Raw genomic sequence first — 24,330 nt, forward strand, 5'->3', positions numbered from 1 at the left:
TGCAAACCTGAAGCCCATCTGTACCCAACTCATTACACCCCGCACCTCATTCGAACGGCACAGCCTTAACATCCGAGCTATGACTGTGGCATTAGAGACACCAGTTCATTTGAAAGAAAGTGAATGTTGATTTCCCCACTGGAAACTATCTGAATTGAAATAAACAGATACCAAAGGGCCAAATCTCATTCTCATCCACGCTGGGGTAAATCCAGAGTCAAAGGGCTACAGCCAACGTAAAGGTGAGAAGAATTCGTCCCACGTCCTTTCAACTTGCAGCAGCCAAGACAGCGAATGTGGAGGGGAGGCTGGTAACTGAAAAAATACATAAAACAACAGTGCGAAGAGGAGATGCCAGGACAACAGACTTCAAGGTTAATGCCAATGCTGAGCCCTAGCTCCGCTGTTCTGACAAGCTATCCACCTACATAGATGTTCTCCGGTGCTCCAGCAGCCCCCGAAGGCCAGGAAAGGAAACTTTACCCTGCCTTTTAATCAGCCCTTGGCAGCTTCAGCCTGCAGAGGGGATTTAAAAATGCAATTTTCTTTAGAAAGAGAGAGGGGAGGCCGGGTTGGATGGGGGGAGGGTGAACTGAAAATGTTCCCACTAGAAAGATCTGACTCAGAAATGATATTTTCGATATTCTAATAAGCCACGTCACGTCAGAGGTAATTTATTCATGGCAAGCTGATGCAGTTGCTATGGAGAGCATGATAGAAACCCTTTTAAAAAGAAATCTTCAGTCTATTGAGGAGGAAAGCGCTTGACAAAGGAGCAGAGCGAAAGCCACAGTGTGCGGATGAAAGAAGCAAATGGTGACTAGGGACAGTCCAAGAAAACCCTCCTCTCCCTCACAGCAGCGGAGCAGAAATCAGGGGCCTGATCTTACTTACACTCTTGACTTACTCCTGACTGGGGAGCCCAGGATCAGGCTGGATTCAGAGGGCTTTCCATTCCTGCCCCGTTCCTGCCCACCAAACAGAACATCAGCAGAGTCAGTAAAGCCCTGTGCTCAGTTTGCATCACGTATGGAGGGCAGCATGAGCCGCAGCTCCACGAAATAAATCGTTGAAGGGAATCTCTTCCCTACCAGGCAGCAAAACTCTCAGCATCACCGTCTGTTGCGTCTGCATCTTGGGAACTTAAGAGCTATTTTACAGGGGATTTTAAACCTAGCGCACACCAGACAAGCACCTGGCATGATTAGCGGTGCCTTACAGGGGCCAGCATCACTGTCTCAATCAGATCCAGCCAAGTGTGGTGCTGGAGACGGGGTTATCAAGATGGAGGCTCTGTGGCACATGGCATACCTGGAGCATAGCAGTTTTCTTCACTTTCGCTTTTCCTTTTTACCAAGTCTAGCTCTTTCTTTCCTTCTTCCTTCACGGCAACTGTAAAAAACACCAAAACTGCCCCCACCAGCAGCCTCTTCCTCCCCTTGCAAGTGCTGCCTGCTGCCTTGGCTCTCCCATCCGCTGTAACTCCACTGATTTGTGTCACCGTAAGTGAGATCCCAGTCTGGCCCGTCATACTGCAGAGCCATACCTTGAGGCCTTCTTGGTGTCCACCCATTCAAAGTGCCCCCAAGCTCAGTTCTGAGCTCAGTTACCCTGTATATATTCAGAGCGACTCTGCGCTTCCGCTGGGGTAGTTGAATAAGGACTGCAGGATTTCAGGGGTGGGGTTTGGAGTCATTGGGGGGGGGGTTGTGGGGGCCTGGGAGGAGATATGGGGCAGAGGGGTCCAAGGGAGGGATGGGAAGTTGATAGCTCCCCAAAAGCACTCCCACCCACACACATCCCATGGGGTGTAAAGGGTAAAGAGGTGGGGGGATTTGGGAGAAGGCACTGGGGGGCAGAAGGGGCAGGGATGTAGTGGGGGAAGATCTGGGAGGCTGGGGACCAGGATGCAAGATATGGTAGAGGGGCTGTCACCTGGCTGTGGGAAAGGAGAACGTCAGGGGGCCTGTTCTGGGAAGTGGGGGCCAGGACAGGAGGGTATGGAAGATGGGTGTCTGCTGGCAGTGGGGGCAGGGAAAGACAAAAGGCTGAAGCATGTTGGTGGGGCATAGGAAGCTCCCATGGCTGCTGCCCCTGCCCTGTAGATAAAGAGTTCAGCAATCCCAGCCCTGCCTGTCTAGCACCTTTCACCAGCTCCGATGTCACATGAACAGAATGTTATAAGGGACAGCGAGAGCTATTTCTTAGTAGCCCCCAAGAGCCGAAGGAGACCAGTCCTAAGCTGTGCTTCAACACACCCAGGAAAGGCCGCAGAGAACCCCATCTCCGTGTGTTTGCTGCCAGTGCTGCATCTCAGACATTTAAATAGAGTATGAAATACCCAGACGATTGCTACTTGCATTGGAGGTGACGCTCCTCAGTCCGTCAGCTCGGAAGGCTAGTGCCCATAGGTTCTCCCTCAGGGCCTCTAGCCCTCAATGCTCTGACGGAGAGAGGGACTCTTCACATGTCTATGGCATTGTACATCCAAGGGTCTCAAGGACCTTTAGGGATATGGTGAATTAAACCTCACAACAACCTCCCTGTGAAATGTAAATGGGGAAGGAGCTGGGGGACAGTAGGGGGTTGGGAGGCAGTTAAGTATCACTAGATTCATTTTCCACAAGGAGAAACTGATGCACAGAGAACTGAAGTGCTGTTCCTGATCTCACACACAACACACCGGTGGCAGAGCCAGGGATAGCAACATCCTTAGAGCCTGGATCTCAAACAGGCTAAAAAAGCAGGTACCCTCATTTTACAGATGGGGAAACTGAGGCACGGGGCCAGGACTAGAATGCAAGTGTCCTGAGTCACTACTTGGTAACCTTACCACTGTATCACATTCTCACTCAAACAGACCTGTGAAAGAGCAAACCAGGATGCCAGTAACCATGGCCCTGGGGCAACTTACTTTGATCAGTATGGATAAAATCCACTACAATGAATTTTCATTCATTCATAAATTTGCAGTGAGCAAGAACATCGCTGAAAATATTCAGCATGGACTGAGCTGAACGTGAACACTGAGCTAACAGCTCCCGGAGGGTATTTTAGCAAGAAATGGAAACAGCTGGCATTCCATTACAGGCCGTGCTTGCAATGCTCAGGTTGGCATGAACAAATCCTAGGGACCAGCAGAACTACAGCAAAGCCAAATGCAACAGGAGATGAAGTTTCTTCAATGGGTTTTTGTTAAAGAGTATGCAGTGTGGCTGTAGGTGTGTCGGTTCCAGTGACTAAGAACAAACATACAGTCAGTGATCTAAGAGGCTGTAAAGTTCAGGCATCCTCTGTCCTTTAGACTGTGTCTGACATTTATATTACAAGTTCTTACTATTCTTACTGTCATTATAGGTGGGGCTGCTAAAAATTGCCTGTTATTAAGGTTGTCCTCTGCTTCCCATTATAAGACCCTGTTTTCAGTTGTGTAAAACTTTGACAAACTATCTGTTCAGGCTGAAATTTTTCATGCCCACAGAGCTGTGCACACTCCCTCACACTCATACACACCCAGAAGAAGGTACAGCAATCTCTCCTTCATCCGTTCCAGGTGAGTGTCTCTGCTCTGTGTGCTGGGTACAGACAGGGGTGCAAGTAGGACGGTACCCTCCAGTACGCAGTACCGGCAAGAGATTTTTAGCGGGTATGGGGTACCGGAAAGACTTGGGGCTAACCCCTCCCCTCCGGGGGTGGGGGCTGTACTCTGCTCCTTAAAGGAGCAGAATGTGGCGAGGGAGGACATTCATTCTTTATATGGCTTTAACAGCACAATACATATGCTAACAAATTTAAACAAAGGCTTTGTTTAAGTTTGTTAGCATATGTATTATGCTGTTACATTGGTCAGGAGTCCTCAAGAGAGATAGGGTGTGGGGGGTGTGTGTGTGGGGGGGGGGGACGACGGGACAGAAGGTGTCTAAACAGTGTTTTTGATTCTGTTTTTCCCCACTGGTCTGAATTATCCATGACATCCATACTGCAGCACATCAAGTCCAAATCATTAGAAGAATGCCTCTGCTTGCACTGACCAGAGGATGTTTGGATTCTGATGTCAGCCCAGTTCTGCAGCCTGATGGGAATCAGGTATTGTCCCCAGTGTACCTAGAATTCTTCTTCGAGCCAAACTAGTCTAACATGCATTTTGTTAACTGGAACTGGAGCAGCAAAACAAAGAAAACAATTGTCTCATTTTCCAGCTTCGTCGGTGAGAGAACTATAAGCGAAGATTATAATGCCGGACACTGACAGCCTTAAACCAGCTGCCTCAGGAATCTGTCAAGAACTTTGCTGAAAATATGTTCCTCATCTTAGCAATGGAGCTAAGACTTATCTCACATTTGCCCACCTTTATTTGAATGAAGCTCCTTCTGATCTGACAGCTCAGGCATTGTCAGTTTAATCCAGAACAATTTACAAACTTGGAACCTAATTCTGTAAACCCTTAATCATTTGATCAATCCCATTGAAGACAATGGGACTATTTGCAAGAGTATGGACCACCTTTTTGGGCTGGTAAGAGTTTCAGGAGTTTGTTCCTGGAAAGCAAGTTGAATCCCCCATTGCAATGCAATGTTTGGGTACAATACCGTAAAGCAGTTTAGGATACAGTTCTACTTAAAATTTGTCTTTTAATAAGTCATACATATGCTGAAATGGCTCCTCACCCAACTCCCATATTCCATATAAACAGACTGAATACTACTACATATTTGGGGGGAAAGTGAGTAGTTAAGCATGTTGATGTTTGTATATACAAAGAGGGGTATCAGAGGGGACAGGCAGACCGTGGAGTCCCGGGCTGGGGGTGGGGCAGTAAGGAGTCACATGGAGGGTCACATGGGGAGGTCACATGCCTCCCCTCGTGTCCCTCCCATGAGTGCAGTATTAGCAAGAAATGATTTCTACTTGCACCACTGGGTACAGATACCCCTGTCCTAAAGAGACATCCTTTCCCCATTTCCCAGAACACAGGGAACCAGGCCTCTACACCAATGGCTCTCACCCTTTCCAGATTACTGAACCTCTTTCAGGAGTCTGATTTGTCTTGTGTACCCCCAAGTTTCACCTCACTTAAAAACTTACAGAATCAGACATAATAATACAAAAGTGTCCCAGCTGACTGTGACAAATTGCTGACTTTCTCATTTTTACCATATAATTAGAAAATAAATCAACTGGAATATAAATATTGTACTTACATTTTGGTGTATAGTATATAGAGCAGTATAAACACGTCATTGTCTGTATGAACTTTTAATTTGTACTGACTTTGCTAGTGCTTTTTATGTAGCCTATTGTAAAACTAGGCAAATATCTAGATGAGTTGATGTATCCCCTGGAAGACCTCGGAGAACCTCTAGGGGTACACGTACCCCTGCTTGAGAACCACTGCTCTACAACAAACCCGTATTTGTGAATATCCTCCTGAGTACAATGCACAGCCCACTTCCCTGAGTTTCCTGGCCCCTGGTATTCACAAACATTCAGTGAACATTTATTTATGAGAGTGGAAGCACAAATCCCAGGGCTAATCAATGTTATAAAATAAAAGAATATAAAATTCAGACTGGTCTAGAGAAGGGCGATCAGTAGCTTCTGTTCACCCTGACTCATTGCACATGAACAAGGGCGCTTTCCATGAAACTGAAGGGTGGCAAATTCAAAACTGAGAAAGGAAATTAATTACACACCATGTGGGAAAAGTGACTGTGGAACTTGCTGCCAGGTGAAGTCATCACAGCCAAGTATCTAGCAAGATTCAATGAGGCATTGAATGATTATATGGATAACAGGAATTTCCAGAGTCACAACAGTTCATGCTAAAAGAAGTGTTTTGGAAGGAACATAAAGCCTCATGCTTCAGAGCATTAACCAATCTCCAACCTCTAGGGATTTGGATGAGACTTTACAGGGGAAGATTATCCCATATCTGTCTGTTGTGGGGTTTACTGGACCCTTTGCTGAAGCATCTGGTGCTGGCTATTGTCAGAGACAGGATACGGTAGCAGCTGGACCTCGGTTCTGATCCAGCCTGGCTATTCCTGTGCTGTAGCAGATGCTGATGGGTGCCCAGCAGACAGCGAGAGGGATTTGCCCATGAGCTGCCACCCGGGCTCATTCCCTCGGAGGTGCGGGGAGAGCTTTCTTTTGGCTGCTACGATTGCTGTTTGTATTTTCCTCTGCAGTGCTGGGAAAGCAATAGAAGATGCCCATATCCTCAGTAATGAGAAAGGTCCAGGAGCCCAGCATGGAGAAGCAGAGACAGATGAAGCCTTGATAGGAGGTGACACGCTGGCAGCTGCAGGACTCCGGCTGTGATTAGCTGGAAGTAGGGAGCCTTGTCTCAACGGGATCCATAAAACCCTCTGGCTCAGTAATGAATTGGAGACTGGCCAGGTGGCCTGAGAGAGATGTGCACACTCATTTACATGGGGATGCTTCCCCCTCACTCTTAAGGGGGAGGCAGCCGGGCTGGGGGCTTTCTTGTCAGATGTGCTCCAGGATCCGTCCTGTGCTTCCTCCGCAGAGGCCTGGCTCTCTGTGCTGCACTTTCACCTGTTGTTCTGGGAAAAGGGGAAAGGGTGTATCTCTAGGGCACCAGTATCTGTACCCAGCGCTCCGGGCAGAGGCGCTCGCCTGGGGAAGGGGCTAAGGATGCAACAGGTGAAGGAGAAATTGCAGTATCTTCCCCCGGGTGTGTATGAGTGTGAGGGAGTGTGTCTGAGCATGTCTACCATGCACAGGCCCTGACCCAAAGCCCACTGAGAACGGGAGTCTTTGTATTGGCTGCAGCAGGTTTGGATCAGGCTCACAGAGAGTAAAACACTTGTCCAGTCTGGGGAAATAAAGGAAAACAACCAAGTAAGAACAAATGTAAAGTCTCAATGAGAAAGAGCACAGACTGTGACACTCATCTTGGACTGACTCAGACAGCACTTCTCCCTCTGGGCTCCCCAGGAGGGGCAGGGAGATTCTTTGTGCCTGAGTCACAAAAGCCCTGCACCTCACGCAGCCATTTACCCCAGTGCACGTTGCAGGGAAAGCAGCACTCCCACTTCGGTCTAGCCACGCTGGACATGCTCACTGTGCATTGTTCTAACTGATGGCACAAGGCGCAGGGCAGCGGAGCATCCATCCCTCTATAGTTACAGGTGCTGGATGGACACAGAGAGCAGAATGGGAACATCTCCCCCACATTTACATAGCTACAAACATCACCACGGACCTATGGGAGCTTCCTTGCTGTTTCCTCCGGTCTTTGTTCCTGGGATGAATCTCTGTGCTCTTTCAGGTGGCATCACTGGGAAAAGTCCTGCCCCCGAAGGGTGTGAGGGTCCCATGCTGCTGAACATGCCCCCCCCCCCCACCCCTCAACACACACACACTGCTCCGGCAGGGACCTAACTCCTAGCTGTCACTCTTGGAAAGCAATTCTTTTTGCACCCTGATTACTCCTGAGCACTACCTCCCAGTGGGACAGGACGCTTTGCAGGGCATTTCTAAAGGGGACCTGGACCCCTGAGGCCACCAAACCCACTTCAGGTGGGTTATAAAGACAGACACGAGCCAAGGCCCCTGAGCTAAAAGAAACCCTGTTGCTGCCAAACACCCCCCTAGGAATATCTCAGGTGCTCTTCTTCTGCTTGGACCCCCGGAGCCTGCAAGGACTAGACAGCAGTTTCTGCTGCCCCTGAAGCAAAGGGCTGTTTGCTGACATGACTAGTCTGAATGCCAGTGATAAAAGCCAGGCACTTCTTCTGCTTTGCTTGGGTCGCTTGTCTCTAAATGAGCCATCTCATAATAACAAACGAGCCCATCAGTCTGCTCTCGGTTTGGAATGCCTGGCCGGTTCTCCCATCTCACTCCCGTTTACAGTGAAAGAGGGTCGCAAGGATGTGACTATAAAAGATTTCCTAACGAAAGCTGGACTCGTGTCAAAAATGAAAATGAAATTTTCCAAGAACTGGGCCCATTCGCCCCCCCCTTCCCCCCCTGCCCCGGCTGTCTTGGCTTTTGTTACTCATGGACAGGACTTTGCAAATGAGGAACCATCTCAGAGTTTAAAGCATCCCTGGATTTTCAAAACAGACTTAGTCATTGGAAAGGAACTATGAATCCCCAACCTCCAGACGCTCCAGAATCACCTGTGCCAACCATGGGCATTGGCCATGCAAAGCTACTTGTTCGGTTGCTCTGATGGTATTTTTCTGACAAAATTAAAAGTCCACTAACTTTCACCTCCCCCACCAGCGCTTCTAACCCGAGACGTTTTTACGTCTCTTCTAGCACCAAGCACAGTCAGGGCTTAATTAGTCCAGCTAGGGCTCCCAGTGTGCTGTTGACAGTAGATTGTTTTTGATATCTCCCCCCCCCCCCCACACACACACACGTTAGCTGTCATCTCAGACAGCTGGCAGCAGGGAACGGAGCTGAATTAGGACAGGAAAGAAGACATGCTCTGCTTAAGCTTGAATGATTTTCATTAATAGCTTGTTGCTAAGTGTCAATTTTCCAGCAACTGTACGTTGCACTGCTCGTCAGAGCTTACGTGCTAGTGTAGGTGCAAACACCCCTAGTTGGACAATTTGTAAGGACTAGCAGGGTTGTCCTTAGGCATACGCAGCATACGCGGCTGCGTAGGGCACCCGAAAATTTGGGGCACCCCTGGTTCTTAGTTAGCAGAGTAGCAGCTTCAGAGTAGCAGCCGTGTTAGTCTGTATTCGCAAAAAGAAAAGGAGTACTTGTGGTACCTTAGAGACTAACAAATTTATTTGAGCATAAGCTTTCGTGAGCTACAGCTCGCTTCATCGGATGCATTCAGTGGAAAATACAGTGGGGAGATTTATATACATAGAGAACATGAAACAATGGGTGTTACCATACACACTGTAACCAGAGTGATCACTTAAGGTGAGCTATTACCAGCAGGAGAGCTGGGGGGAAAAAAACCTTTTGCAGTGATAATCAAGGTGGGCCATTTCCAGCAGTTGACAAGAACGTCTGAGGAACAGTGAGGGGTGGGGGATAGGGGATAAACATGGGGAAATAGTTTTACTTTGTGTAATGACCCATCCACTCCCAGTCTCTATTCAAGCCTAAGTTAATTGTATCCAGTTTGCAAATTAATTCCAATTCAGCAGTCTCTCGTTGGAGTCTGTTTTTGAAGTTTTTTTGTTGAAGTATTGCCACTTTTAGATCTGTAATCAAGTGATCAGAGAGATTGAAGTGTTCTCTGACTGGTTTTTGAATGTTATAATTCTTGATATCTGATTTGTGTCCATTTATTCTTTTACGTAGAGACTGTCCAGTTTGACCAATGTACATGGCAGAGGGGCATTGCTGGCACATAGAATCATAGAATCATAGCATATCAGGGTTGGAAGGGCCCTCAGGAGGTCATCTAGTTCAACCCCCTGCTCAAAGCAGGACCAATCCCCAACTAAATCATCCCAGCCAGAGCTTTGTCAAGCCTGACCTTAAAAACTTCAAAGGAAGGAAATTCCACCACCTACCAAGGTAACCCATTCCAGGGCTTCACCACCCTCCTAGCGAAAAAGTTTTTCCTAATATCCAACCTAAACCTCCCCCACTGCAACTTGAGACCATTACTCCTTGTTCTGTCATCCGCTAACACTGAGAACAGTCTAGATCCATCCTCTTTGGAACCCCCTTTCAGGTAGTTGAAAGCAGCTATCAAATCCCCCCTCATTCTTCTCTTCCGCAGACTAAACAATCCCAGTTCCCTCAGCCGCTCGTCATAAGACATATGTTCCATCCCCAAATCATTTTTGTTGCCCTCCGCTGGACTTTTCCAATTTTTCTTAATTAGTTTACACCCAGCAAAATTAATTATACAGCAGACAGAAACAATCACAGAACCAGACAGAGATTATACAGACAAACAATAGGGAAATAGGGACTACAATGATAGAACAACACAGAAATGGGGATTTCACATCCCAGCTATTGATAAGTGAGTTCTTGCCAGACAGGATGCTATCAAACTAAGTTTCCTTTTACATTTTCTAGGCACTTCCCTTTCTCTGGAGGCGATAGGCATTATCAGGACAGGATTGTATTCCTAACAGCCCAATAGCACCTTCTTTCAATGTGACTAGGTTGGAATGTAAGGATGTGACCGTTCGCTTCCCAGCTTATGGCATGATGGCATATATCACATTGGTAGATGTGCAGATGAACGAGCCTCTGATGGTGTGGCTGATGTGATTAGGCCCTATGATGGTGTCCCCTGAATAGATATGTGGACACAGTTGGCAATGGGCTTTGTTGCAAGGATAGGTTCCTGGGTTAGTGGTTCTGTTGTGTGGTGTGTGGTTGCTGGTGAGTATTTGCTTCAGGCTGGGGGGCTGTTTGTAAGCAAGGACTGGCCTGTCTCCCAAGATCTGTGAGAGTGATGGGTCGTCCTTCAGGATAGGTTGTAGATCCTTGATGATGCGTTGGAGAGGTTTTAGTTGGGGGCTGAAGGTGATGGCTAGTGGTGTTCTGTTATTTTCCTTGTTGGGCCTGTCCTGTAGTAGGTGACTTCTGTGTACTTTTCTGGCTCTGTCAATCTGTTTCTTCACTTCATCAGGTGGGTATTGTAGTTGTAAGAATGCTCAATAGAGATCTTGTAGGTGTTTGTCTCTGTCTGAGGGGTTGGAGCAAATGCGGTTGTATCGTAGAGCTTGGCTGTAGACAATGGATCGTGTGGTGTGGTCCGGATGAAAGCTGGAGGCATGTAGGTAGGAATAGCGGTCAGTAGGTTTCCAGTATAGGGTGGTGTTTATGTGACCATCGCTTATTAGCACTGTAGTGTCCAGGAAGGATCTCTTGTGTTGACTGGTCCAGGCTGAGGTTGATGGTGGGATGGAAATTGTTGAAATCATGGTGGAATTCCTCAAGGGCTTCTTTTCCATGGGTCCAGATGATGAAGATGTCATCAATATAGCGCAAGTAGAGTAGGGGCGTTAGGGGACGAGAGCTGAGGAAGCGTTGTTCTAAGTCAGCCATAAAAATGTTTGCATACTGTGGGGCCATGCGGGTACCCATAGCAGTGCCACTGATTTGAAGGTATACATTGTCCCCAAATGTGAAATAGTTATGGGTGAGGACAAAGTCACAAAGTTCAGCCACCAGGTTTGCCGTGACATTATCGGGGATACTGTTCCTGAGGGCTTGTAGTCCATCTTTGTGTGGAATGTTGGTGTAGAGGGCTTCTACATCCATAGTGGCCAGGATGGTGTTTTCAGGAAGATCACCGATGGATTGTAGTTTCCTCAGGAAGTCAGTGGTGTCTCGAAGATAGCTGGGAGTGCTGGTAGCGTAGGGCCTGAGGAGGGAGTCTACATAGCCAGACAATCCTGCTGTCAGGGTGCCAATGCCTGAGATGATGGGGCGTCCAGGATTTCCAGGTTTATGGATCTTGGGTAGCAGATAGAATACCCCAGGTCAGGGTTCCAGGGGTGTGTCTGTGCGGATTTGTTCTTGTGCTTTTTCAGGGAGTTTCTTGAGCAAATGCTATAGTCTCTTTTGGTAACCCTCAGTGGGATCAGAGGGTAATGGCTTGTAGAAAGTGGTGTTGGAGAGCTGCCTAGCAGCCTCTTGTTCATATTCCGATCTATTCATGATGATGACAGCACCTCCTTTGTCAGCCTTTTTATTATGATGTCAGAGTTGTTTCTGGGGCTGTGGGTGGCATTGTGTTCTGCATGGCTGAGGTTATGCGGCAAGTGATGCTGCTTTTCCACAATTTCAGCCCGTGCACGTCGGCGGAAGCACTCTATGTAGAAGTCCAGTCTGTTGTTTCGACCTTCAGGAGGAGTCCACCCAAAATCCTTCTTTTTGTAGTGTTGGTAGGAAGGTCTCTGTGGATTAGTATGTTGTTCAGAGGTGTGTTGGAAATATTCCTTGAGTCGGAGACGTCGAAAATAGGATTCTAGGTCACCACAGAACTGTATCATGTTCATGGGGGGTGGAGGGGCAGAAGGAGAGGACCAAAGATAGGACAGATTCTTCTGCTGGGCTAAGAGTATAGTTGGATAGATTAACAATATTACTGGGTGGGTTAAGGGAACCACTGCTGTGGCCCCTTGTGGCATGTAGTAGTTTAGAGAGTTTAGTGTCCTTTTTCTTTTGTAGAGAAGCAAAGTGTGTGTTGTAAATGGCTTGTCTAGTTTTAGTAAAATCCAGCCACGAGGAAGTTTGTGTGGAAGGTTGGTTTTTTATGAGAGTATCCAGTTTTGAGAGCTCATTCTTAATCTTTCCCTGTTTGCTGTAGAGGATGTTTATCAGGTGGTTCCGCAGTTTCTTTGAGAGCGTGTGGCACAAGCTGTCAGCATAGTCTGTGTGGTATGTAGATTGTCATAGATTTTTTACCTTCAGTCCTTTTGGTATGATGTCCATCTGTTTGCATTTGGAAAGGAAGATGATGTCTGTCTATATCTGTATGAGTTTTTTCATGAAGTCAATAGATTTCCACTCCATACGGCTAAATTCAATGCCTTGCATAATGACAGGTTTCAGAGTAGCAGCCGTGTTAGTCTGTATTCGCAAAAAGAACAGGAGTACTTGTGGCACCTTAGAGACTAACAAATTTATTTGAGCATAAGCTTTCGTGAGCTACAGCTCACTTCATCGGATGCATTCAGTGGAAAATACAGTGGGGAGATTTATATACATAGAGAACATGAAACAATGGGTGTTACCATACACACTGTAACCAGAGTGATCACTTAAGGTGAGCTATTACCAGCAGGAGAGCGGGGGAAGGGGAGGGAGGGGGAAACTTTTGTAGTGATAATCAAGGTGAGCCATTTCCAGCAGTTGACAAGAATGTCTGAGGAACAGTGTGGGGTTGGGGGTGGGGGATAAACATGGGGAAATAGTTTTACTTTGTGTAATGACCCATCCACTCCCACTTCAAGCCTAAGTTAATTGTATCCAGTTTGCAAATTAATTCCAATTCAGCAGTCTCTCGTTGGAGTCTGTTTTTGAAGTTTTTTTGTTGAAGAATTGCCACTTTTAGGTCTGTAATCGAGTGACCAGAGAGACTGAAGTGTTCTCCAACTGGTTCTTAGTGTCCACCCTCCCACCTCTTCCTATCCCTGTTCTGACCCTTCCTGCAGGCTCCCACAGCTAGCTGCTGCAGCCTGGGGAGTCTTCCTCAGGAGGGGATCTAGTAACTTAAAAGTGAAAAAGCCTTCCAGCCCGCCAGACCTATTAGCACAACATTGAAACTGTTAAAGAGCCTTTCAAGTGGTAATGAAGCCATTTCACAGGCATTTGCCAACTCCTAGGTATATACTGAATGAATCTGATGAAGTGAGCTGTAGCTCACGAAAGCTTATGCGCAAATAAATTTGTTAGTCTCTAAGGTGCCACAAGTCCTCCTTTTTTTTTTTTGCGAATACAGACTAACACGGCTGCTACTCTGAAACCTAGGTATATACTGTCAGTTTCTGAATTTACTGACAAAACCAATTGTGCATTACTGTAATATTTACTCAGAACATGTTAGTCTACAGGACCTTAGTTTAAAATTTGCTTTAAAATGTTTCATTAGTGTGTTGCTGAAGAATATAAAATCACATCGCTAAAAAATCCTTGCATATTTTAGATGCACAATTTGAGTATTCATCTTTAGCCTTAAATGCTTGGATCTTCAGACATATAATTTTTTAAACAAATCCTTCAAAAGACCACCCGTATCTAAAATACACATTTTAATTTTAATTACTGTAGTGCAAAAAACTTGCTTCCAAAGTCTTCCTGTCCTTTCTGTCCATCCCTTTCTCCCTTCAGCCCCCTGTTGAAGAGAGTTCTTAAAGGGACACCCCTTTCATTCCAGATAGCTGGACAAACGAGTTTCCCTTTCTTTACTTCTGAATATTTGATTAACTAGTTTTAAGAGAACCCTCTAGCAAAATCAGTACCTTAGTAAGATGTAAAATCCTTTGTTATGCCTAAAATCTTTGGAAACATTTTTTTAAAGTTGATGAAATTTCATAAACATGTCTATTGTTGTGGAGATCACACAAAGTAAATTAAGATTCCCTTTTTCTAAAAGCAATGAATATTGTTATGAACGCACTAAACCTCTGTGACTTATTACAATAATGTCTTTGTTTCAGTGAGTTACATATGTAGTAATCTGGAATGATTACTTTATGAAGGCTTAAGAGTACATTTAAAATATAAAATCAGCGTAGAAATACTGATTAAGAAAATGTAAAACAGAGAAGAGCTGCATCATGTATTTCATAATATTTAATGTTGTATTCAGCAGGACAGCTGACTTGCCCTTACTACAAAGTTTTTGCACATAAATTTCTGACAAACTTCAGGGTATATCAAAATCCCCGTGACTGACATTTTTTATTCCCAAGTTTAGTGCTTTTAATTAGGTACCTTAGAATCATAGAATCATAGAATATCAGGGTTGGAAGGGACCTCAGGAGGTCATCTAGTCCAACCCCCTGCTCAAAGCAGGACCGATCCCCAATTAAATCATCCCAGCCAGGGCTTTGTCAAGCCTGACCTTAAAAACTTCTAAGGAAGGAGATTCCACCACCTCCCTAGGTAACACATTCCAGTGTTTCACCACCCTCCTAGTGAAAAAGTTTTTCCTAATATCCAACCTAAATCTCCCCCACTGCAACTTGAGACCATTACTCCTTACCTTCTGCATGTCCAGTCTTTACCATCTGGCATGGAGTGTAAAACATGCTCCATTTTTTTTTAAAAAAAAACCACTCTTCTGCAATTTCTTTCTAATATCATTTGCTTCATTTGGGTTCAGGGATTTGGCTGGAAGGGGGTGAGCAGGGACTAGGGAGTGGGAGGGAAGAGGAGGGAGACCGTGGGGAGAGGGTGGGGCCTGGGCAGACTAGGGGTGGAATATGGGCGGGGCCACAGGCGGAAGAGGTTGGCTGGGGAGCTAGCCTCCTAGGGTCACCAGCTGTCCTGATTTTATAGGGACAGTCCCAATTTTGGGGCTTTTTCTTATATAGGCACCTATTACGCCCCACCCCCCGTCACGATTTTTTATACTTGCTATCTGGTCACCCTATAGCCTCCCCAAACGGCAGCTTCACCCACCGCCCATGACAGCAGGTAAGAGCAGGTCGGCTTCCACACACCCAGCGTGTGCTGCAGTCTCCTTAGGCAGGGGCCGTATTCACAGAACCAAATGCGCTGGTGTGGCGCATTCTGCATGAGGCAGAAGGTACGGGGATCTCTGCGGGGAACTGTGACTCTCCGCCACCGTGAGGTGGGCCGGGTGACTCGGTATCCTTGCTGCCTCGTCCCTTCCCGCCCCGGGCTGCGAGCCCAGGCTACTGTCGGGCATAGGGGCACCAGTTTAATAATACTGTGTAGGGCCCCATAAATCCTAAGGACGGCCCTGAGGACTGGCCTCAGTTCCTCTGGCTGTACAAGCAGAGATCTCTACTGTTTCAGCTGAATGGCCTGGCCTGGTAGATGAGTGGCAATAGCAGGTTCACAACCCGCTACCCGACCTCTAGCCACTAGAGGGGGACAAAGAGCTCTCAGGTGGCAAAGACTAGAGCTGGGCAAAGAATGGATTTTTTGGTTCACAGACAATTCTGAACAATTGAAAGAAATCATTTTGGGTTTCAACATTTTTGGCAAATCAAAAAGTAAAAAACCAACATTTCGGGTCAATTGAAGTGTTTGGTTCGACCCCAAATTAATCATTTTGTTTTGACTTTGAACATTTTTTAACGTTTAAAAAAACGTAAATAAAATTAAAGGACATTTTGAAACAAAAAGTCATTTTGAAAATGTCAAAATGAAATGTGTCATTTTTTTCAGAATTTTAGTTGGGGGATTTTTTTTCAGTTGAAACAATTTGGCAAAATTGACACAAATTTGCAAGAGATTTCAGTGTCACTGAATCTGCATTTTTTTGCTGAACAAACGTTTTAGTCAAAACTTTTTGCCGAGCTCTAGTAAAGATGCCTGAGCCATGTGAACACTGGCACTTAAACTGCACTGCTGCGCCACTGGCTGGGAAGGGGTACAATAGTTTTCAGTGTAGACAAGGCCAAAGTGCAACAGACTGTCAGGGAGAGACGTCCATCTCCAACCTGTATCAGAGAGAACCAAACCTCGGAGAGCCTGAGGCCTGAAATCCAGCCCTAAGGACTGTTTATCCAAGCCAGTTCTCTGTTCATTCACTAGGAATAAGCCTGAGCCTGCCTCTTTCCTTTGGGCAGCATGTGAAGGGCAGGAAACCTCCCTAGTTGATATAAGGGATCAGGTCACTCAAGCTGCACTGAGAAGGGCACAAATGTAACTAACTGCAGCTTAGCTGCTGTAAATACATCTTGCAAGGCAAACTCAGTGTATACCCCAGATTAATGATCTGGAGGATGGCGTGGATTGTACCCTCAGCAAGTTTGCAGATGACACTAAACTGGGAGGAGGGGTAGATACGCTGGTGGGTAGGGATAGGATATAGAGGGACCTTGACAAATTAGAGGATTGGGCCAAAAGAAATCTGAGGAGGTTCAACAAGGACAAGTGCAGAGTCCTGCACTTAGGACGGAAGAATCCCATGCACTGCTACAGGCTGGGGACTGACTGGCTAAGCAGCAGTTCTGCAGAAAAGGACCTGGGGATTACAGTTCTCCGGTCAGGGAGTAGAATGCACCGTTTGCATGGCTCGGATCTCATTGGGATGTTATTATTTATCACAGCATGAGTCTTCACAGGGCTTCTCTATGTTTTGTTCTGAGCAAATATCGTAGATCTACTGTGTGTGTGTGATTGCCCCCATGTTGGCCAACACAGATTGAACTGGGAACCTCCAGAACTAAAAGACTGAGGTGCTATGGCTTGTAACTGTGACTAACATACACATACATATATCGAATTTTATAACGATCTGATGCTCACCTCCTCCTGGACACACCTGCCTACACGCAGGAGCTGCCTTTCCTGCTGGGAATACTGCAATGGTTGCGAAGGGCACAGAGAGAGGTGACCCTGGAGAATTGTCCCCTGTGCAGCATGAGGGAACCCCCTGCTGTCCCCCGAACCCTGGCAGCAATAATGCTCCATCTTTACAAAGATGCCATGTATGTTATGGCTAAACCTTTGACAGCTTTCCCTCTTCCTCCCCTTTCTCATGTCATGGCCACTGCCAACTCAATCGGCTTAGCGGCATGGTGCACGGGGGCCAGCAGGAGGAGCACAAGCTGTGCACCGGGCTTTCAGCCCTGCTGACCTGGACCTCCCGAGGGGCTCATCCAATTCCTCCCTTCCCAAAGGGGACGTGGAAGGGAAGGGGAGGATGCAGCAGTGGAGCTGGGGACTGGGGCGATGGCTCCCTGCAGCCCAGCCAGATAGGAACAAATTTCCCCTTAAGGGACAGGAGCTTTAAGGTTGCTAAGTAACCACCTGGCATTGTCCAACCCTGGCTGCTGGGGTTCTATGGATTCCAACGGTACATGGAGCCAGCCACCAAGCCTCTGTCTGCTGGGGGCTCTGACAAGGAGGGAGGGAAGAGAGGGCCTTGGGAAGAGCAGGAGGGAGGTGCTCAGGGATTGTGGGTGCGTCCCACGCCAGCCCGCTAACTCCTACATAGGGCAGCTGAGCTGAGCCCCAGGGAAAGGCTGCACAGGTGGGGCCAGAGCAGGGCTCGCCGGGGGGAGCAGACACAATGGCCACCATGGAGGAAGAGGACCTATTGGAGTATTTCCGCATGCAATATGGGCAGAAGCTCCTGAAACTGCTGATGTGAGTAACACGCTCCCCTCCCCATCCCATCCATCCCCCGCCTTCTATGGCCTTCCACTGTTTCACCCTCCTCTGTCCCATACACCCACCTCCTTCTCTCCTTTCCCCCACATCCAGTCCTTCTCCCACATCCCTTCTGCCTTCTTGTCTCTCCACCATCTCTCCCTCTCCCACCTTCCCTTGCCCTCCCTCCACCTTTCCCCTCATAGAATATCATAGACTATCAGGGTTGGAAGGGACCTCAGGAGGTCATCTAGTCCAGCCCCCTGCTCAAAGCAGAACCAATGCACAACTAAATCATCCCAGCCAGGGCTTTGTCAAGCCTGACCTTAAAAACCAATAAGGAAGGAGATTCCACCACCTCCCTAGGTAACCCATTCCAGTGCTTCACCACCCTCCTAGTGAAAAAGTTTTTCCTAATATCCAACCTAAACCTCCTCCACTGCAACTTGAGACTATTACTCCTTGTTCTGTCATCTGCTATCACTGAAAACAGCCTAGATCCATTGTCTTCAGAACCCCCTTTCAGGTAGTTGAAAGCAGCTATCAAATCCCCCCTCATTCTTCCCTTCTACAGACTAAACAATCCCAGTTCCCTCAGTCTCTCCTCCTAAGTCATGTACTCCAGCCCCCTAATAATTTTTGTTGCCCTCTGCTGGACTCTTTCCAATTTTTCCACATCCTTCTTGTAGTGTGGGGCCCAAAGCTGGACACAGTACTCCAGATGAGGCCTCACCAATGCCGAATAGAGGGGAATGATCACATCCCTCGATCTCCCTCCCATCCTGCCTTTCTCCCTGGGCACAAGTAGAATTCAGTCTCCATGCTCATGGGGCCCTGGGCTTCATCCACACGTGGTGCTCTGCCATGGGATCCCAGCCCTAGCCCTGTAGCTCAGAGCCTCCAGGGCACAGGCCGACCGAACGGCGAGGCGGTCTCCCTTGCGATGGGCAGGCAGCACTGAGCTCATGGGCGCAGCCACAGGCAGCCCCACAGGGAACGCTTTTGTATCTTTGCGGCAGGAAATTCCCAGCGACAGAGGAGCAATCCCCATCACCATCCATTCGGCTGCTGGAGAAGAAGAAAGAGGCCACGCTGGTGCACAGGGCTATGGAGGCTCAGAAGGAGGTGAAAGAGGCGTGCGTGAGGGAGCCCCGCCATGACTGCTATGACCCACAACACCAGCTAGGCTTCTTGCACACCCTCCACCTCCTGCTGGGTCCAGTCTCCTCAGGCACCCCCTGAGAGGCACAGTGCAAAATCTGTCCCACTGGCCTCTGGCCCTGCTTTGGAGGGTCAGGGTGGGGGAGCACCGACTATTGGCACCGGAAGGGGGGCTCACTGAGTCAGAACAGCTGGCTCACCTTTTGCCTTTCTCCATGATCCCTGTAGGCTTTCCGGACGAGGATGGAAGCCCTGAATAACCGATGGGAGGAGCTCGGGGCCAAGGAGATTCAGCTGAAGGCTTATATAAAGAAATTTGAGCAGTTCATACAGGTACAACCAGTCCAGCGGCACTCACATAACACACCCCTGAGCTGTAACACAGCCGCCTGTTCCCATTCCATGTGAACGTCTCCTGTGTGGTACACCCGCACACACCCCTGAGCTGTAACACTGCCGCCTGTTCCCATTCCATGTGAACGTCTCCTGTGTGGTACACCCGCACACACCCCTGAGCTGTAACACAGCCGCCTGTTCCCATTCCATGTGAACGTCTCCTGTGTGGTACACCCGCACACACCCCTAAGCTGTAACACAGCCGCCTGTTCCCATTCCATGTGAATGTCTCCTGTGTGGTACACCCGCACACACCCCTGAGCTGTAACACAGCCGCCTGTTCCCATTCCATGTGAACGTCTCCTGTGTGGTACACCCGCACACACCCCTGAGCTGTAACACAGCCGCCTGTTCCCATTCCATGTGAACGTCTCCTGTGTGGTACACCCGCACACACCCCTGAGCTGTAACACAGCCGCCTGTTCCCATTCCATGTGAACGTCTCCTGTGTGGTACACCTGCACACACCCCTGAGCTGTAACACAGCCGCCTGTTCCCATTCCATGTGAACGTCTCCTGTGTGGTACACCCGCACACACCCCTGAGCTGTAACACAGCCACCTGTTCCCATTATATGTAGAGGGCTCCTCCATGATACACCTGCACACACCCATGACTCCCTCCCTCTCAACTCTCTTCTCAGCATAGAACAGGAATGAACATTGCAGGGCAGTAGCCATGATGTTATCTGCCAGGGCTCCTCCCCCAGAGCCTCTTCTCTCTGTATCTCTGCCAGAGAAGGTCTCAGGAGGGGCTGGCCAGGGGTGAGTTGCTCTATGTTGCCATGAGCCTTCAACACCAGCTTTGTCATGCCCAGCTTAAGTGGCATCCATCCCAAAGTCTCAGCCAACATCTTCCCTTAGTGCTGGTAGCAGGGTGTTCTCTGCAGTCCTCCTTAGGACCAGGTGCCAATGGCTGTGGAAGCTATGGGACCCCATGCCAGCTGCTGGTGACTGTCTAGCTCGATTGCTGTCCATTGGCATGATCATGGCTCATTCAGGGTTCTTCTCCCCTCCCCTCCTCCACGCCGCCATAGTCTCTCTCCTTTTCCAAGTACTGTTGATGTTGGAGGGGCATGGGGCTGGATAGGAGGCATCTCCTTATGATGTGGTCACATCGCTAACCTCCCACATCTCTTGTCTGGGGTTTCCTTTCTGGGGTGGTGGCGGGGGGGATTGCTAGGAAAATGACCTGAAGCGAATCAGGGCCCTGAAGAAAGCCAACAAGGAGAAAGAGCTGAAGAAACAGAGGGTGAAGGAGCTGGCCAAGGCCAAGCTGGACATGGCGGTCCTAAAACAGGAGCACCAGCAGCTCTCCAACAAGCTGCAGCAGTACTCCATCTTCAACAAGTACCTGGAGACGGTGGTCGAGGTGTCGGAGGTGAGCCTGGACCCTAGGGGCTCCCACATGCTGAGATGGGGAGCTGAGATGGGACAATGGGCAGGGGCAAAAGTCTCAGAGAGAGATGAGGCAGGGCCCAGGGTTCCCTGCAGCTGGGTGCAGAGAGTGTAGAGGAGGTGAGATGGGTTTCCCTTGTGCTAGAAAGGACCCAGAGAAAGGAGCAGGGCTGTGTGGCAGGGACCTAGGGAAGGGACTGGAGGTTTTAGCAGAGTGGAGGTGGGACCCCAGGGATTTGGCCAAGGGAACAGAGGGTGAGGCTGGGATGAGCATGGCCCTCCCATGCGTGCGTGGGAGGCTCAGGCCAGGGGGAGGTGTGATATTTTCCTGGGGTAGGGGTGATGACGAAGCTGGGACACAGGAGAGTGCTGGTGTGGTAAGGATACTCTGGGGCAGATGTGCTATTCTCCCCTGTTAGAGGGGAGGGGATGTCCTTCCCTGCCTGGGCTGGGTATCAGTGCCACCAAGTGGCAGTGTGACAGGCTCCCGTGCGCCGTGCAGGGCTACGGGGCAGTAACGCCCAGTGCACTGTGCTGCAGTTTGAGGAGATACGGGAAGTCATTGGCCGGTACAAGACGCTGGTGGGCATGCACCAGGACCTCATGCAGTCGGCGCAGGAGGGGTTGGAGATGATCGAGCAGGCGAAGATGCGCCTGTCGCACTACACGGAGGAGAAGGACGACGAGATCCTGCAGCACAACAACCAGCTGGCGCGCCTGCAGACGCGCTTTGACCACGCCCGCAGTGATGTCATCGTCTGGGTAAGGGGGGTCCCCATACACGTGCCCCAAGGAAGCCCTCTTCCTCCCCGCAGACACAGGCGGGGGACTCTCCCAGCTTGCTGGGCAGTGGTGGGACAGGAGGCTGGCAAGGCAGCAGGATACTGCCACCCTGTTTGCTGAGTGGGTGCCTCACCCCTGACCCAGTGGGTCATCCCAGGGTTCAATCTGTGACTGCACTGGGCCAGGAGGACAGACCCTGGGTTTCAGGGCACTGGTGGGTCACAGACTCATAGACGTTAGCCCTTGTGCATAGCAGGAGAGTTCCATTCGGTCTATTTCAAATCTGTCTGTCTACACCAGGGAAAACCCCAAATGCCGCTGCCCTTGCCACAATTTAAGTCTCGCCTGAGTTGGTTCTGCATGGCGACCGAAGCTAGACTGATTTAAGAAAGGCCTAACCCAGCGTAAGGCCCTGATTCATCGGAGTACTGAACCGGGGACCAGTGGGACTCTGCCCATGCGTCATGTTAGGCACAGGTGTGAATAGCTTGCTGAGTCAGGGTCACCCTGCATCTACGCTAGGAGGTGCCTGGGGGTGACAATAAAGCAATGGCATGACGTGGGTGCATTTTTTCTCATTTAGACCAGACTGTTGGGATACAAGAGACCTATTTGGTAATATCCAATCTATCCCCCAGGGCCAGGGCTGGATTGTTCCCCACAGGAGGGCCTCCATGGCTTTGTCTAATGTCGCTGTATAGGCCTCAAGTCTTGGGGCTTTCACCAGACCCTGGGATGAGGATCCCAGGGGTTCAGAAACCTCAGCATGGCTATGGTTTTGCAGCTATTCAGCCTTTGCTTTGTCCAATTGTAATCCATGACTCCAAATTATACCCCTTATATCCCTTGATTCACCCCTCTTTTCTGTTTATACCCTTCAGAGATTTGCAGATAGTTGTCATGGTCCTCCTGGTTCATGGTTGGTAGCCAGGGCCCTGTGAATGATGGGATGACACGACTGTGTAAATAGCTGCATAATTCCCCCTGTTTTAGAAGTGGCCACAGAATTGTGCTCTGCAATCCAAGCTTTCGTTTAAAATCACAAGAAAAGTGAAGAAAACCTTCCAAATGCGACGCATCCTGTCTTATTGTTTGGTTCTGGTTCCTTCCCCATTTCTAGTACTGTTATACAGTATTTATATCATTACCTCTTTGAACATTCCCTGATGAAGGCATGCTGGCTGCTGCTGCTGGTGTGAATTGTTTTTCTTTCCCAGCGGCATTACATTGTGCTGCCCCTTTAGCAGGGTGTTTTTTAAGTTTCCCCCCGACTTTTCCAGTGCTCCCGGACTGTCCATACCTCTTCCCTCTGCACCATGCTCACTAGACTTAGCTCTCCAAACCAGCTCTTGTGAACTCTGACCTGCTTGTGCAGGTGCATTCTGGGAACTTGCCATTACTCTGCTGATTTCTCGTAATGATGATCACCAGCTATGGCTCATGATCCCGAGCCGAGCCGAGACTTTTCCAGGTGTGAATGGAAGTGAAAGGACAGATCCATGCTGTGTAGTGTCCAGGGGGAGGGTGGGTACTGCCCAGGTGGCAGATGGGCCGCTATCAAGTTGGTATCTCCAGTGCTTTGCCACCCTCTCTGCTGAGCAGCGTATTTCCATGCTCTCTGCTGTCCTCTCCTCTCTCTGCAGGAGTCTCGCTGGGCCCACATTCAGAACACAGCCGCCAAGAAAACCCTCATGCTGGGCACCATCAAGATGGCCACCCTGAACCTCTTCCAGAGTGTGAGCAAGCAACTGAAGGAGACCTTGAGCGTGCCCGTGGAGGACACCCACAAGCAGCTGGACATGGTACAGCCAGGCTGATGCCCACCCCTCACCCCCAGAAGGAGAAGGGAAGGAGAGGGAGGATCTATTTGTGGAGGTAGAAGGCTGGATGAATTGGGACCGCGGGTGACTGAACTGGCTACAAATCCCTTGTGTATCTGGGCCATCACTCCACGCTTCCATTAGCTGGCTCCCTGCCCTCAAAGACTGGCCCCCAAAGAGCCATCCCACTTGCTCTGAGCTGGGGATGCAAATGTCCAGTCCTCCTCCTCTGCAGACCAATTTAAAGCCATGGGAAACGTGCCTTTCAGAGGAGCCAAACACCTGCTATTCACGCTGCAAAAGCCATTCCAAGCAGTCCTAAACCTCCAGCCCTGCCATCTCTCTTCTCTATCCCAGATCCAGCAGTTCATCCAGGACCTCTCCGATATCTGGGCAGAGGTGAGAAAGAAGGACATCCAAAGCCGATCAATGACAGTTGTGGTCAAGGACGTGTAAGGGAAACACCAGCTGCCCCTGTTCTGCCAAGGGAAGGCTTGGCCAGCTGAGACAGGAAAGGAAAGGGTCTCCCATGGATGCTGCAGACTGTACTTCGGTGCTCTCCGTCCTCCTGGCTCTGAGCTCCTGGGCAAACGGAGACTGTCTGTGTTATAAAGACAATGTATTCTAAGACGCCACATCATTTTCATGGAGTTTGTTCCTCACATTACATTAAAAACCACCCCACAGCGCCCTGACATAGAGCTGGGAGCATTTCTCCACTTACACGTTGTTGCTGAAAACTATAGATTTGGCTCAACCAAGATATTTCGCAAACTCTTCCTGAATTCCCCCAAAATCCCCCAAAACTCCAAACGTTGCATTTCAACATTTTCTGACCAAAGCATTTCTTTTGATTCAAAACATGCTGTTTCCATGAGACGTTTCCTTCCATTTTATTATTTTTTTTAAATGTTAAAGAAAAAAAAAAAAGCTCAAAACCAAAGTTAAATGTTCCATTTTGGGTCAGACAAAACGCTTAGTTCGACACCAAGTGAACTCTTTGATTT

The 24,330-nt window shown here is 48.8% G+C and overlaps 1 protein-coding gene across 1 annotated transcript; it reads left to right on the forward strand.

The window, feature by feature from the left end:
- Nucleotides 1-17,686: 17,686 nt before the first annotated feature.
- Nucleotides 17,687-23,779, forward strand: CCDC42 (coiled-coil domain containing 42). Its single transcript, XM_074971484.1, has 7 exons — nt 17,687-17,763; nt 18,786-18,891; nt 19,156-19,260; nt 20,506-20,703; nt 21,261-21,482; nt 23,147-23,305; nt 23,681-23,779. Exons 1-7 carry the CDS (start codon nt 17,687-17,689, stop codon nt 23,777-23,779), a joined length of 966 nt encoding a protein of 321 aa, XP_074827585.1.
- The last annotated feature ends 551 nt before the right edge of the window (nt 23,780-24,330 follow it).

The sequence above is a fragment of the Natator depressus genome, chromosome 14, assembly GCF_965152275.1.
Source record: "Natator depressus isolate rNatDep1 chromosome 14, rNatDep2.hap1, whole genome shotgun sequence".
Classification (NCBI taxonomy): Eukaryota; Metazoa; Chordata; order Testudines; family Cheloniidae; genus Natator; species Natator depressus.

Excerpts from the sequence above, each read along its gene's own strand:
- CCDC42 (XM_074971484.1), top strand. The coding sequence starts at position 17,687 with ATGGCCACCATGGAGGAAGAGGACCTATTGGAGTATTTCCGCATGCAA. Across the intron at positions 19,261-20,505 it reads AATTTGAGCAGTTCATACAG|GAAAATGACCTGAAGCGAAT; the intron begins GTACAACCAGTC and ends GGGGATTGCTAG. Across the intron at positions 23,306-23,680 it reads CCCACAAGCAGCTGGACATG|ATCCAGCAGTTCATCCAGGA; the intron begins GTACAGCCAGGC and ends TCTCTATCCCAG.